This window comes from Protopterus annectens, chromosome 2.part0 (assembly GCF_019279795.1).
Source record: "Protopterus annectens isolate FY-2018-M chromosome 2.part0, PAN1.0, whole genome shotgun sequence".
NCBI lineage: Eukaryota > Metazoa > Chordata > Ceratodontiformes > Protopteridae > Protopterus > Protopterus annectens.
Genome location: NC_056728.1, coordinates 1,716,141,980 through 1,716,157,754, shown reverse-complemented (window position 1 = coordinate 1,716,157,754; position 15,775 = coordinate 1,716,141,980). Strand labels below are relative to the sequence as shown.

Genomic DNA, 15,775 nt, shown 5'->3' with positions numbered 1-15,775 from the left:
ATGCTATATTACTGCTGTAACATGTGTTGCTCTTGCAGACACCTTTCAACAATTAAACAGTCTTCAAGGTCATTAAAACAACTTGCAGGGCCCAGACTACACAGACACAGAAACTGAATACTTAATCCTGTCAGTTCTCATAAAACATACTTGTGTAATATGTACTAGCAATTATTACCTTACCTAAACACATAGAAGGTCAAATTATTTTAATTCAACAACAGCTACACTGGGTGTCACCAAGCTTGGTACTGATTTCAATCTGGACAGTTATTAGCAAGTCAAAGGCAAGAAAAACAATGAAAGACACAGTTTAAAGGCTTCAAAGAAAAACGCCCACCTCAAAATGTTTAAGTGCCACTATTGACAGTACAACAGGCTCAAGTACATCATATCATGCCTTACCTTTAACATGATCTTTAAAAACTTGCAACCTAGGATATGAAAAGCCTTACCTTCTACTATCTGATCGTATACTCTTTCTTCACAAGATACGATTAGATCGAATTGCTCTTTACAATTCTGAAACCTTTCTGGTCTGGCTTTGATTCTCTTGTTTCGTTCCAGCATATGCAAAATACCATTCTGAGTATATCTGAAGTAAGGGAGTTAAGGAAATAAACCACCAGTCTTGCATAAAATAAGTGCTACGTAAAAAAGAAAGAGGTTACTTACATAAAATTTAATCCTAGTAAGTGTGGTAGATAAAATTATTTGTTGAAATATCATTGAACATAAACTCATTACCATAGTGTTAACAGTAAAAACAGTACTATGCTCACGAGCAGGTAATAAATACAAGAAATGTGGATTTGCAAGAAAAGTATTGTTGTGTCCTTCTCCAGTGTAGGGACATTTCAGCGATAAAGAGGTACCACTATGCCATTTTTGGACCAGATGCAACCGTTAACCTTGTGAATAACCAAACGAAAATATAGCATTTAAAAATCACTACTTTACATTCAACTTATACATTAAAAATACTGGAATCAGTGAGAGTTAAAACAATGAGTAATTTTAACATAACTGACCCTGATTCCAGAGAAAGCTGATCTGGGCAGTACTGCATTGGCTTGAAGTTCCAGAAACACTGGTAAAATTAGTGCAGGCTATGTTCAAGGACCCAGTGACTCCAATAGGAACAGTGCTCGGCCTCATAGAGGGGTTTCCCAGCAAGAGTGGGTGTACACCAGGGTTCATTTCTGAGCCCACTGTTGTTCACACTGGTGATGGACTACATTCGCAAACAGGTTGGAGGTGACAGATCAACAAAGTTGCTGTATGCAGATGATTTGGCATTACAGGTAGACTCTGAGCTAGAACTTCAGTAAAGGGTAAGAGAATGGAATGCAAAACTGAAGGCACATGGGATGAAACTAAGCACAGATAAGACGGTGGTAACGGCAGCAAATTGGGGAAATCAGAAGAAGCTGAGAATAGAGATAGAAGGGAAGATAGTGGAATGGGTAAACGGCCTTAAGTATCTGGGAGGGGTGGTTGAGAAGTGAAGTCTCAACGAAGAGGTCAAAGCTAGAATCAAACGGGCTTGCAGGCAACTGGCATAGTCTGTCACGTGTAGTCTAAGACAGAAGAATGCCAAAGATGCTGAAAAGTAAGGTGCACAAGACAGTGGTACGACCAGTACTACTGTATGATACAGAAACCTGGGCAGTAAAGGCAGAACAGCTGAAGAAGCTAGAAGTGATGGAAATGAAGTGTCTGAGAAGGGTGGTAGGATGCACACTGTGGGACACATGAAGAAATGAAGACATAAGAGCAGAAGCCAAAGTAGCTCCAATTGCAGAAAAGATCAAAAAGAACAGATTACGGTGGCTTGGACATGTGCAGAAAAGCAGAAGACAATCTGGTGAGGAAGATTTGGGACAGACAGGAAGAAGGTAAGAGAAAGCGAGGACGTCCAAAGAGGTGGAGGGATTGCGTGAAAGAAGATCTGTGACTGTCAGGCATGAGTGTTGAAGAAGGCAGGAGTGTGGCACTGACGCGAGAGAGTTGGCGACAGTTAACACAATACCCCAACCCCATGTAGAAAAAAAATGTGAAAAATAGGGTTGATGACCCTGATTTAAAAGCTAATAAAATACTTTCACTTTTCAAACTTATGTCACAATGTAAAAGACTTTATGAACCATGCTCATTTTAAGTGAGGGAAAAAATGCACATCCACCCCTGACCCCAACTGACACAGCACTGGCATGATTATTACATGTGAATTCAAAGGGCAAACAACATGTAATTAAAGAATAATTGGTCTTTACCTTTATGCCATACTTTTCCAACTACAATTCAATGAGACATATTATTCCATTATAACAGGCATACATTTTCTGACATCTTATTCAAAGGGACCACACTTCTCAATCGCCTGGCACATGAAATCTGGGCAAAGCCAAAAGTCAGGTACATATTTTAAGTTTTGCTCTTACCAAGCTTAGAAAGTTGCTACAAATAACAGGTTTTGTATTAGTATAACATCAAAAACACAGCTAGAGGTCCCTGGGAAGTACCCGAGGCCAGTGACTGTTGCAGTTATCTCACGAATCCAAGAAAACCACCAAAACTCTACAACATAGTATAAAAGCAATATATTTTAATAACTTCAGTTGAGCACTTTTGTTAACATGAACTTCAGAGCTGAATCAAAGTGCTCAACTGAAGTTTATCAAAATATATTGCTGTTGTACTATGTTGAGTTTTGGTGGTTTTCTTGTGATAACTGTGACTGTCACTGGCCTTAGACGTCTCCCGAGGACGCTTAGCTGTTTTATTTATTAGTTGCATTTGAACAGCAGTGGCTACCTGTTTTATTTTGTGTTAATATGCATTTTTTGAAGGATACGAAGTCAAACTCGATATCCGTAATTATTTAGCGAGTTCAACACTTTGCTAGAAAACCACAAATTTTACAACAAGCCAGAAATAGAAGGCAGAACTCTAGACATTCTATGTAATTCTGGACAGCTGGGGTTTGCTGGAATGACTAGTTATAACAGGAAAGAAAAAAAAATCACTATTTGAATATTCGAATAACGTTCTTTAAAAACAATCTCAGTATTAAAGAAATTCCCAGCTAACGGAATTCTTATGGAATGACTTGTCAAGAAAATACCTGTAGTTAGGAAGTGTGGTTTAATCAGAATGCGATTATACATTAGACTCCTATGACGCAACTAATAAATAACAGATGCGAGCACTTGGTATATCAGATCATTGAGACAGCCCTCCACGATAGTTAGATATTTAAGTAACAATTATGACATTGCCTCAACATCTAGTTCAATTTTCTGATATTAAGTTCTTGGGGTATCACTGCATAAGAGGTACAGGACAAACCCAACCCCAGAATTTACAGTTCTCAACCTCTATCTGAAATCATAAATATATCTGCAATCAAAGAAATAATCTGCATAAGGAAACAAAAGCTTGAAAATTAGCTGCAATTTTTCTTACAACATACAGCGGATTCCTTAAAATATAATGGATGCACAGATGACTGAAAAACTGTACATGGACAAAACTGCACTGGACACGCTCAAGAGACAAAATTATAAGGTAAGTATCCACATACCGGATTCATTTTACCTCTGGAGGCTCAAGAAAAAAGAAGCAGCCAGAGAAGTTAATCTGAGAGTCTTGTAAAAGAATGGGAAAAATGCATGTTCTGCTCTTAAGAGTAGAAAGTGCTTAGTGAAACTGCACAAAGGTAACTAAAGTATCATGCAAGAATTCACAGCAAATGCATTTTTTTGCCACAACTTTTTACTCATGATACCATTAATGGAGCACTAGCTGTTAGATGACATAAAACAATGCAGCTAGTCAATACAGTTATAGTAAGTCTTGCTTTGCAACTGCCATATCACCACTAACACACAAAACTAACCTGAACTACCCTATCATGGTAAAGTTGTAATGAACACCCCACTTAGTGAATATGCATGCTACTACTTGATTTAATCCCATAAAGAAAATGGAAAGATGGACAGCGTACTAGAGTGCACACCACCCCTGGAAGGGAGAGTGTGTTGGCCCTCAGATACATCGGGACTGTGCAGCACACTAGATAAAATTAATGACAAATACTTAAGTATGAAACTTCATCTTGCAATAATAGAAAGACTTCTAGGAAACTAAATTTAACTTGGACATAGTGATTTTAAAATGAAAAGTGAATAACTATCTTAAAATTCCAAGGAAGACAGGGGTCTTGCTATAGAAAGGATGGAAATGGAAGACCGTGTAGAAAGTGCACATCACTTAAGTCATAGTCATTAGAAAAATGTGCACCACGTCTGTGTATAAAAAAAAAATGTACACCTAAAACAGACCGATGCTTAAGGCAATTCATGAAGACTAAAAGCTAATCAAATGAGAAGGTAAGAGAATGGGAAAGAGGTTCTATGGATAGAAGGATATCTGGCCAACCTAAGCACCCATGAGATTTTTTTTCTAGAAGATGCAGTAGAGCAAAACAAAAGTAACTGCAGGAAACAGTGGAGAAGTTATTGTCTGACAGTTGCAGTGCCCAATGCCTGTCACCTTGAAAACTCCCAGACACTGAAAGGCCCAAATCCACATTGCCATCCTTTCCAACCATAATGCGACTAGGAAGCATCTGCCCTTTCTGCTAAAATTTCTGTGGACAGCCTAGGAATAAGTGGAGAGAGAAAAAAAAAGATGCAAATAAAGTTCTTCTGCAATCAGAGAAAGCATTTAGCGCCTACTTCTATCCTGTAACTCAGGAAGTCCAGAGTTTCATTTGGTCATCCTAGTCTTCCTTGAAACAGTAGGCGTGCTCGCACAGCATACCGATGCTGGATTTTCTGGCCTCAGGGTTTCCAAGATCTTATGGGTCTTACAAAGCTGCAAACAATGCCGTCAACTCTAGCAGGACAGATGGACAAATGTTTATTATTGACTCATGTTCCTTCGCCAACAACTACATAACAGATGCTCTCAACTGGCAAATGACATATCCACCCTCAGTGACAGAATTAAAATATAATGTGAAGTACTTAACATACAAGTAGATTTCAAGAAGAGATCATTCCACTTTATGAGCTCTTCTTCCCCAGCCAGAGTATTATCAACTGCTGCCCATCTAGAACAGCCACCACATGGGAAAGACCATAAGAAACTGTCAATATATTTATGATCATACTTATGCAAGCAGAATTACAGACTAATGCACTGTTCAAGTTCACTGATATTTGCATTAACTATAAGAAATGTATTTTTTTGTAAAAAAAAATTCTATTAAGATGAAGGTTAGAGGTGGAGACTAATGGACGCTTAGCATTTAAAGAAATAAGTTGAAAGCACACTTAAATGATAATTTAAATTAGGAAAATAAGCCAATACATTGGTATAACTATACTAAAACTAAGAATACTTAACCCCACCTTCACATGCAATAGAATTCAATAAATAAGTTTGATATGGCTCAGCTGTTTTACTCTTCCTTTATACATAATAAAATTCAGTACAGTACATTGATACGTCAACAGTTTTCTCTCTTGGTAAACATTTTTAGCAACATTATTTTTTATTCATATGCAGTATAAATAGGTGTGTGTACTTTTGCATTGGAATGCCGTTTAGGACTGGCCTGATTTATTAAACTGAGACTTACAGATTTTTGTGTAATTATATAATGCTGTATAAAAATGTCATTTGTTAACCTGTATGTTCTAAAGAAGCCCCAGATGGAGTCAGACAGATGCAATAAACGTATGTATATAAAAAGTTCTGTTCAACCCAAAAGTAGATCCTTGTTTTTATTTGGTATTTTTTCATCCACAAGAACTGTCAAGAGTATTTTTCCCTCACTGAAGACCTATGCGGGTCTCATACCAGCATTCCATCCATATAACTTCAGTTGGTGCACAATGCACTGACATGCAGCAACCAATACTGGCAGTCACCTGTCCTTAAATGTTCTTCTGGCCCTCATGAGAGCTGTGACTTTAAGCCATTGTCCACAGCAAAATTATAATATATGATACTGCTAACCAACAGTTACAAGCTACATAAAATATTGCCACGAAGCTAGAGAGAAGCTTTAATGTTACAATGGCCTCTCTGGAGAGCTAATGTTATATTAGTATGAAAAAAATTACAGGACATCTACAGTTGTAAATTCAATAAATACACAACAAAAGATATAAAGTGTGAAAAGCTACACAAAATCTGCAACTGGCTTTTAGTAAAGACGCAGCAAAGATGCAAAATGGGACAAGCTGTACAGATCTTTTAGTAAGAAGCACTGCTGAGGAAAGGGGAGTTAGATTTATAATTCTGACCAGAGTCAAGGCTTCTTTACCAAATGCAGAAAGAGAAGATCTAAAATGACCATATTAACCAAATGTTTCTCTAGTTTGTTCAAGTAACTCTCCTGTTGAAAACCAAGTCAGCTCTTGCAGACAGTGTGTTCTTCCAATAATTTAGGGGGTTGGGGCTTTATAATAAGCATGGAAACAGTGAAGAAAATCTGTACAAGGTCTACAGACTGGAAGAGAGGCTGTCTGCTGTCCATAGCACTTACCTTCAATTAGTATAACCAATCTGCTTATATTTTTCTTATGCATCTGCCTTTCAAAGCATTTTATTTTACATTTCTATATGCAAGTTTTGCTCATATTTAATTATCAAAATACACTGCCTAATTTCTTTATGTAAAGAATGTCATTTTTCTACCTCAGGTGCATATGGCTGGCTGCTTATTGGTGTACCCAAGGGTAAATACAAAAAAACTGGTGAATTGTGTACCTACTGCAGTCTGCCTCAAAAACTTGCAGTCTTTACAGCTACCATTGTAAGTTAACTGTATACAGTTAGCTCACTGTGTGCATTACAACTGAGACCATGGTGTGCAAGCCTGGTTTGCCTGATGGCAGTGTATTACCATAAAAACAAGGCAGTGGACTGAAGAAGGTATTTCAGCCCATCCAGAAAGACTGTGTGTGTAAATGCAAAGCAGTTTTAATCAAGATACAGTTACCATCAATAAGATGGTACTGAAAAGCACTGGGCTGAGAGTGAAGAGGAATAATACAGCTGTATACGTGTGAAGCTTATTTGGGTGTGGCTGGTTTTGGTAATATCACAAGGCAGAAATGTTTATTATATGGTCTTAAGGCAAAGCACCTCATATACATTGTTGTCTATGGTACAGTTTATATGACCATCTTTGGAATATTGTTGGCAGCAATGACAATTTCGTAAAATGGACTTCTACAGCAAGTAAAATCATCGCTAAAAAGTGAGCATACGCTTGGATCCACAAAGTAAACATGCAAAAGTATACATTGTAAAGCAATTATTTTATTTGTAAAATTAGGAAACTAGCAAAATTAACTTAAGGTATTCAGCAAAGGAGCAATTCACCACATCCTAAGATGATCTCAAAAATATAGCTTTACATCCAAAAACTGAAGCCAGACAAACCATCAGAAGAGTGAAGCAGTTGAGAGAAGGAAACAGCTTGAGGTACATACAGAATAAGCGAGGAGGGAGACAGAATGAGAGAAAGGCACCGCCAGCACAAGATGTTCAATCTTTCAGATGCATGAGAATAGCAGGAATGAAAACCCAGATGTGGATGCCAAGGTCAGTACTAAATTACTTCCTTGGCAGGAGGACATAACTCTTGGCAGTTTTACTAGTCACTGGAATGTAGGTAATCAAACAGACCAGGGAAAATGGAGGCTTTCAATCCCTCTGCTTAAAGAAAAGGTAATACATGTGGTGACACTGATTGGATCGTAAAGTTAAAAACTGTACATTTAATTCCTGCAGCAACTTTACAAGATTTAAAAATAATGATGAAAAAGCACAGGATAGTGTCAGTGAATAAACAGAAAAAAAATGAACACGAATAGGTTACTGACCGGATGTCAAGTCTCTACTTTTGAAATGTTCGGAGACCTTATGATAGAAGAGAAAGCACTTAGTAACTTGTATGCAGATATTGGACACTTGCCTCTACATCATTTGGCAGCACAGAGAATTAAGGCTCTTAGATATTAACAAGCTGCTTCCTGTAGCCCGGATAAAAGGTTTAATTCTTTCTGCTCCCACTTGCCCACTGTGCAACTCTAAATCACTTAGCCAGAGTATTTGCTTGGGTCAGCTCTGAAATGGGGCACTTGTGCCAAGTGGGCTTACCAGATAAAAATCTTAAAGACCAAGAGCATAACATTACCAAGGCAAAGGGGCAGAATGGGAGACCACTACCTATCCAGCTGCTGTTCCAAAGTACTACTGCCCATACCCTAATCCTGTCGAAGGGAAAAAACACCATTTTAAGCGGAATGTCACAGAAGACATAACTACAGTTAAGTATACAAATATTAAAAGCAAAAAAAAAAAAAACTTGCCCACGCAATCCACTCCAGACAGGACTGTGAGGGGGATACCTCTTGAGATAAGACAGCGTTAACCTGGAGTCAGGGAAGCAAATGGATGGCAGTGTTTGATGACATTTCTGAAAATGCATTAATAGAAAATTATTTTGATGATACAGTTCCTTGGTGCATGGAAGGAAATGTAGCATCAAAATAATGACAATTTCTTGGTATGTACAATTATGGGCAGACAGGCACCTTAGACCCTGTGTGAAGGACAGTAAGGGGGAAAAGAAGTCAGTGCCCATTATTTCTAAGAACTGGTGATATTGACTGTTTCACAGAAAAATCTTGGGAGTAGAAAGAAGTTTCTCAGCCATAGCTGTCAAAAGCTACTAGACCTTCTCTTGAAGGGGGTACTATGGGCAAAGAGCTAGACAGTAGCAAGCCTGAATCTAAGCCACAGCTGTAAAAACACTGGATTTTGTAAGGAAATAGGAAGATCACAACAAAATCATTGATAAATGCTTGGCTATTAGATCCTACCTTACAGAAGTCTCCCAATTGCCAAACATGATGGAACAATGGGTTATTGTATGGAGTAGATTTCTAAAAGGGGGACACCAGATGCAAAGTTGTAACAGCTGGAAGTCCCCAGGGCCCTACTCATCAAGCACGTCTGGCTTTAGCCAATGTTTTTTTCAAGGTATATAATGTACACAGAGGTTTAGGCAAAATTTCTATTCATCAGACATTGATGAATGTGAGAAGGTACTGCAAAACATGAGCAGTACCTGAAGTTTAGCAAGACAGGAGATAGCAAAAGCTTCTTTGCTACCTTTGTCTATTATGGATAACATGAAACTTCTTGGGATCCTTAAGCATCAGTTACAGAGTACAGCTTGGCAGTATATCATACCCAAAGCTTCACAGCTAAGGAGTACAGCTTGGCAGTATGCCATGCTACAAGGTATTCTGAAGTGGTGGCAAATGCTTTGTTAGAAATGTTCAGCATGGTGGGCTTCCTGATGAAGATGCAAATTTCATTTTAGAGCTGATCTGTTTTCAGAAGTTTTGTAAAGGTAAAGCAGCTAAAGTTCACTTCTGCTACATACAAACAAAAGGTTCAGTGGTGACATGCAACTACTCAAAAGACCACACAGAGCAGTCACAGACAACTGTAAGTGTAAGCTGGACTAATACTTGTTCCATCTCTGAAGAGAGAGAGGTGCCCTAGCAGTCCTTTCTTTTTGTCATTTCAGTCACATTACGGTGACGGGGTTTGACAAATTCACTAGTAGAAGGGAGAAATTCCCATAAACAGTCTGGTGTGGAATTTATTTAAAAAAAAGTGTTAGTAGACACGTGGAGTTTGCAGATGATCACCTAGTGCAAAAAAAACACAGTAGCAGAAGGCCTGCTACTACCACACAGCAACAGTCCAATATATACGGTTGTGTAAAAAAAAAAAAAAGTGATTGTGCCTATTACTATACAGACAAGATAATCTGCTGCCAGCAGGGATGGGTCCTTTGTAAGGAACGTACACAATGTTAATTAAGTCACAGTTGCCAAGGAGACAAACACCTCTATCGTGATATGACAAAGACGTATCATTACAAAGACACCAGCACACACCATCTTGCAATGGGTTAAACGAGGAATCACAGGGGGATCTTGTGCAGACCTTAGTGCGGCTCAGTCTGATACACTAGTAGAACAGACAGCTACTCCCTACCCAGGCATAGAAAATCTGAGGAGTGCTACATGAGTTTAATGGCACTCCTACAGCTAAGGCCAGGGCATAAACAACTAGTAGAGCACCACATGGATATAAGGAATACAATGACCAATCAAAAACTCTCTAGAGAGTGCAGGAGTTAGTCAAACAAATCATGCTGCAGGAAATGAACATGCTTGTTATGGGGACAATTCAGGAATCCAACACTGGGTACGAATGGTAGTGTTTGAGTCACAGAAGGGAATATCAGATTGTGTACATTAAACAAAATCAGTCACATGGAACAATATGCTCTCTCTATGCCAATGACAGATTAAACTTCTGAGCAGATAAGGGGGGCCAAGAATCTACTACTGGCCTAACAATTAGTGAGCAGCAAGAACCTTTACTCACAGCAAGGCAGGTCAGCTTTTGTTACTCCTTTCTATTTTGAGAGTTTGTCAAAATAACCTCTGTGATGAAAAATGCTCTTAACGTTCTAGAAACTAGTAGACTGCACCCTACCAGGAGTGGGATGTTTGGTTCTTGCTTATACAGATAACATAACCTACAGTCAAGTCTTTGCACAACAATGTTGAACATATGGGTTCATTAGCAAGGCAAAGAAATGCCATGGAAGAATGGAAGTGGACTGTAGCAAAATCTGATCAGTTTTGCCAAGGAGATGGCTATTTAAGCATGGCTTCCCACCTTTATGAAAAAAATCAGGAGGATATTCCTTGAGATAGCAGAGAGTATTGAAAACTGTCCCTCATGAGTATCAAAGCCAACAAAAATCAACACAGGAAAAATGCAAAGGATTTGCAGACCACTGTTTGTCAGTGGTGCGGGTAATGTAAATGCAGAGTCTAACAGATGATTTTATAACAATGAATACAGCTTCTAACCAACCTACGTTTTTCTGGGTGTCTCAAGAAAGTCTGCTAGAGGACCAGAAAGTGGAAAAATGCACCAGAAACTGAATAAAACCTGTAGTCTGTAGATTTGTTCTTTTCCCCCTGTAAAGATGTAAAATTTAACTAGCAGTACAAGCACCCCCCACCCGCCCCCGAAATACAACAGGGCTTTTAAAAGAGAAACCTACCTCTGCTTTTGTAAGAAGAGAGAAGCAGAGACTCCTCAGACTACCTCCTGTCAAATGCTGTATTACCTTACTGCAGAGGTTACATTTTCCCTGCTATCTAAACAGCTTTGCTTTCAAGGAAAGATATTTACATTTCACATTTTCACCCAGCAGGAGATGAGTTGGGATTTCCTCACCAAATACAGAAACATGCTGTCTAAAAGGGCTGTATTAACTGAAAATTTCTTATTGTAAACTCATTCCGAAACACCCATCTGTAGTCCCCCCCCCTTTAGTAAATTAATTTTTTAAATCAACTCAACCATTGATCCAGTCTGGTGCTTTCCTCAAGTGTATTTGGGGGACATTTAACAAGCCTGAGAGCAGTAAAGATCTTTTGTTGGTCTGCACATTAGGGTACTGCTGCCAAGCATCAGTGAGCTCATGCCTGTAAATCTTGCCTGTTTTTGGTTTACTACAACTAACTAATTCATCTACCTCCAAACCATTCACCTCCCATTTGTGTTAACAGTAGAACTGGCTAGTTGAAAATGTGTTTTTTTAATGTCATTTGCCTATATACAAAACTTGTTTTACATTTCTATTTGCATGCACATATTTTTCATATCCAACTTTCAAAATGTATTGCCTAACATCTAAGATTTACCAAGCTCAATCTCAAAAGCTTGCTGGTGGCTGCTTAAGAGTGCACATACAGGTAAACTGCACAAAAGTGATGAATCATAACTGTTAGCATCTAAGTTTTGAAAAGAAAGACTGCCTTGATGGAAATGACTGGCTTATTTTAAGAGTGTACAGTAAGTGCGACCTTGATGATAAAGACCAATCTTGCTGGTGGCAGTGTTACAATAAAACAGGAAAGAGCACTGGTTATTTTAATATTTTTGCCCCTCTCCACCAGAATACTCTAAAAAAAACTCTATCAAAGTCAAAATTACTGCTACTATGACTACATGAAAGGCACCTGGATCAGTGAGAAAGATGTTGGTGAATTTCTGGAAAGCCAGTGATCTACAGCTGCACAGAGTAAAGATTATTTGGATGTGGCTAGTGCTGGTCACAGCCACTGGCAGCAGTTTTATCTGCAATGCACATTTAAAGGTAAGCAATTGTAGATACTGTGAACTGTATGGTTTGTACAGTCTTCCTTGACAGTATGTTATAAATGTAATGCGTCTTTTGGGAGGTTTGTAATCTACATTCAGTTCTCTGCAAAGAGCTACTGTTAAGCAAATATTTTACAAATGTAAAAGTAAACCAAATCAACAGTTCACAGTAATGGTGAGTGTGGAAGAGAGGTGAAGAAGAGAGTACAGGCAGGATGGAATGGGTGAAGTGTGTCAGGAGTGATTTGTGACAGACGGGTACCAGTAAGAGTGAAAGGGAAGGTCTAACAAGAGGGTAGTGAAACCAGCTATGTTATATGGGTTGGAGACAGAGGCACTGACAAAAAGGCAGGAGAGTCAGAGCTGGATGTGGCAGAGTTAAAGATGTTAAGATTTGCACTGGGTGCGACTAGGATGGACAGGATTAGGAATCAGTATATTAGAGGGTCGGCTCAGATTGGACAGTTTGGAGACAAAGCAAGAGAGGCGAGATTGCGTTGGTTTGGACATGTGCTGAGGAGGAATGCTGGGTATATTGGGAAAAGGATGCTAAGGATGGAGCTGCCAGGTAAGAGGAAAAGAGGAAGGCCTAAGATAAGGTTTATGGATGTGGTGAGAGGACATGCAGGTGGTTGGTGTGAAAGAGCATGATGCAGAGGACAGGAAGAAATGGAAACAGATGATCTACTGTGGCGACCCCTAACGGGAACAGCCGAAAGAAGATGATTGAAAAGTAAACCAAAATGTGTGTACATTCCCATCCAATGTTACGACACCAACAGGAAGATGCAGGATTCTCCTATAGGACAGCTATGCTGGAAATATTTTTACCTCTGAAATGGGCTTTCTTCATGTGTTATGGCAGTATGCACTGCAACTTTTAAAATGACTCATTCAAAAACATTTCTGAAATTATGACAGAGCTGCTGTCCTAGTGAAGTGTTTTTACGGTGCCTTGTACAGGTTTTACGATTATATCATTACAGCCCTGTGACTAAACTCAGTTTCACCAGATTTTCCCCCCTTTACTTGCTGCCCCCACATGCTATCAGCACTCCCCACTTTGTTTCCCATCGGTAATAGTATGGCAACAACTTCGTCAAAAGCCAACCAGAAGAAGCCATCATGCAGGCATGAAGCTGGCTCTCTAATCACGCCACATGCGCAGCACCAGCCTTCACTGTGACCTACTATTCAAGAGTGACTCACCAGTTCCATGCTACAGACTGCTCTTATCATTAGCCTGGGATGCCACAGGAGAGATGTAATTTCATCATCTAATATCCATCCCCTATAGCCTTCAAGTCCACCAAATGGCTTACCACTATGCAGCCCTATCCACATGCAAGGACTGAAGTCTCCACTAAGGTGGATAGCCGAACATTTTCTATCAAGCCTGATCCCTCTAGTGTGTCAGCTAATGCAAGCACCTGCATCACAGAAGCACCTCCTACATTCCCACATATCTACAAGAGCAGCTATTGTCCTCCACTTGGGAAAGCCAAGCGGATGTCCCTGGTTCTCAGCTCTACCACTACCTGCAACTCAGTGCCTGAAGGTGACTAGACAAACAGACCACCAATCCTTCATGAAAGATCAATCGCTCAGTCCTACCCTTCACTGGCCAGCTTCTCCAGTACCTAAGCCTCTTTTCAAACTTGAGATATTTAGGTCATACTCAGGACTTTAATCCTTGTATACCACTAAGATGGCCTCACCAGACATTTTAAAAATACCAAACACACCCTTGTACCATAGGTAAACTGAAACTGTTGGTCTTGGTTCTAAATGCAGAGGTTTTACTAATACAAAACCACCTTCATAAAACTAGTGCTGTGAATACATCAGCAAAATGAAGGATTAAAAAGTAGAATAGAATACGGGAGCCTAAAATTCCATTTTTCAAACAAACATGCTAAGTAACACATTTTTAAAGTAAATAAAGAACCTTGACACAAGCATGAAAGAATAAGTGTAAATTTAATAGTTAAAACTTTTTTCATAAATGCATTAATGCAGTTGTCTCAAAGATGCAAATATATATAGTACACGCATTAGCATTATGATCATTGACAAACAGCTTTCAAAAATGTTCAATACTCATGCGGTAAATCTGATTTTAATATTGTAAGAGTTCCTTCACTATCTCATACTTTTGGGAAGTAATAGAATCCTTAATGAAGATGCAATACTTAAAGACAAAGATGCTTTCAGTCAGTGCTGTGCGCAATCTGCTTATATTAGACCTTGCTAATAGCAATGAGTTTTAATTAGCATTGCTACAGTAACAGTATAATAAAGCTATATGCTTTCCAAGAAAATAAAACAAACTATACAACATATCAGGATGAGACACTAAAATGCACAGTACAATGGACTAAACACATGAGTACAGACTTGTGCATTAATATCAAAGATAAATACATTCAAGGAAATACCACCATAATAAAAATCAGGATCTACATAGCCATCCACTGAAGCTATGTCAAATGACATATTCATTATGACAATCTTATAGGCACAACTCTGACTGTTAAATTATTTCAGTTTAAGTAAATACATCACATTATTTAAAGAATTAATATACGAGACTGCATTACAATATTTTAAGAAAAACTTCCACCAGTTTATAACCTGATAGTACTTTAACCTGATCGCACTTGTTAAAAAGCAAGTTAGAACGATATGACAGCGTGCAATGTTCAGTAAAACAGTTTTGATTTCAATGGGAAAACAAAGTCAACTGAGTTCAAAGCTTACTTTAAACTTATGTTAACAGTGCTGACTGGTAAACTACTTTAGCTTCCTTCTGTAATGAGCTGTATTTTTCAAGGTAAAACCAGAAACAAAATGGAACATATCAAGCACATCCAAGTTCTAAACCATACTTGTTTCTCAGTGTTGCTTGACACAAAAATAGCAACACAAATCAGTTTTTGTATTAATGTGACAAGCGGCACAACCTTTTGACTCATTACGTTTTAGTTAAGCGATAAAGTGCTCTACGATATTTATCACTCGCATAACAATATTGCGATGCCCCATCACAAAGTTAAACACCACTAATGTTATGATAAAAACAAAAAGCTTGCTTAAATATATGAAAATACGGTAGATCACACAGCAAATTATATATTAGTTATAGGTGGCACTTTTTTCTAACTGTGTAGTTAATGAAATACAACTACTGGATGACTGTTAAGTAAGGTCAGTGGTGTGCAAGCAGGGAAAGTTGGCAGTTTTCGGCCATTTTCTCCTCCTCCCACACCTACTGTATTTTACTTCACATACTCTGTGCTTTTTATTTGGATCATATTTCCAATGTTTAACTAGCTTTAATTTAAAAGCATGTTTACCTTGTTGCAGTTAGTGTTACTGCTGTCAATATTACTACGATTTGCCACTGTGCAAGCAGTCAAGTTCCTACTCCTTTCCTCAATTAATTGTAATTATATAATAAATGGATATTAATATTCAAAAG

General features: G+C 38.5%; 1 protein-coding gene across 1 annotated transcript in view; it reads right to left on the bottom strand.

The window, feature by feature from the left end:
* The window catches only part of SSU72 (SSU72 homolog, RNA polymerase II CTD phosphatase), a 940,682-nt gene that overhangs the window by 93,002 nt on the left and 831,905 nt on the right, over positions 1–15,775 (bottom strand). Inside the window, exon 3 of the mRNA XM_044061763.1 lies at positions 456–595. Within this exon, the coding sequence (XP_043917698.1) occupies positions 456–595 (140 nt within the window). The remainder of the gene's footprint in view (positions 1–455; positions 596–15,775) is intronic.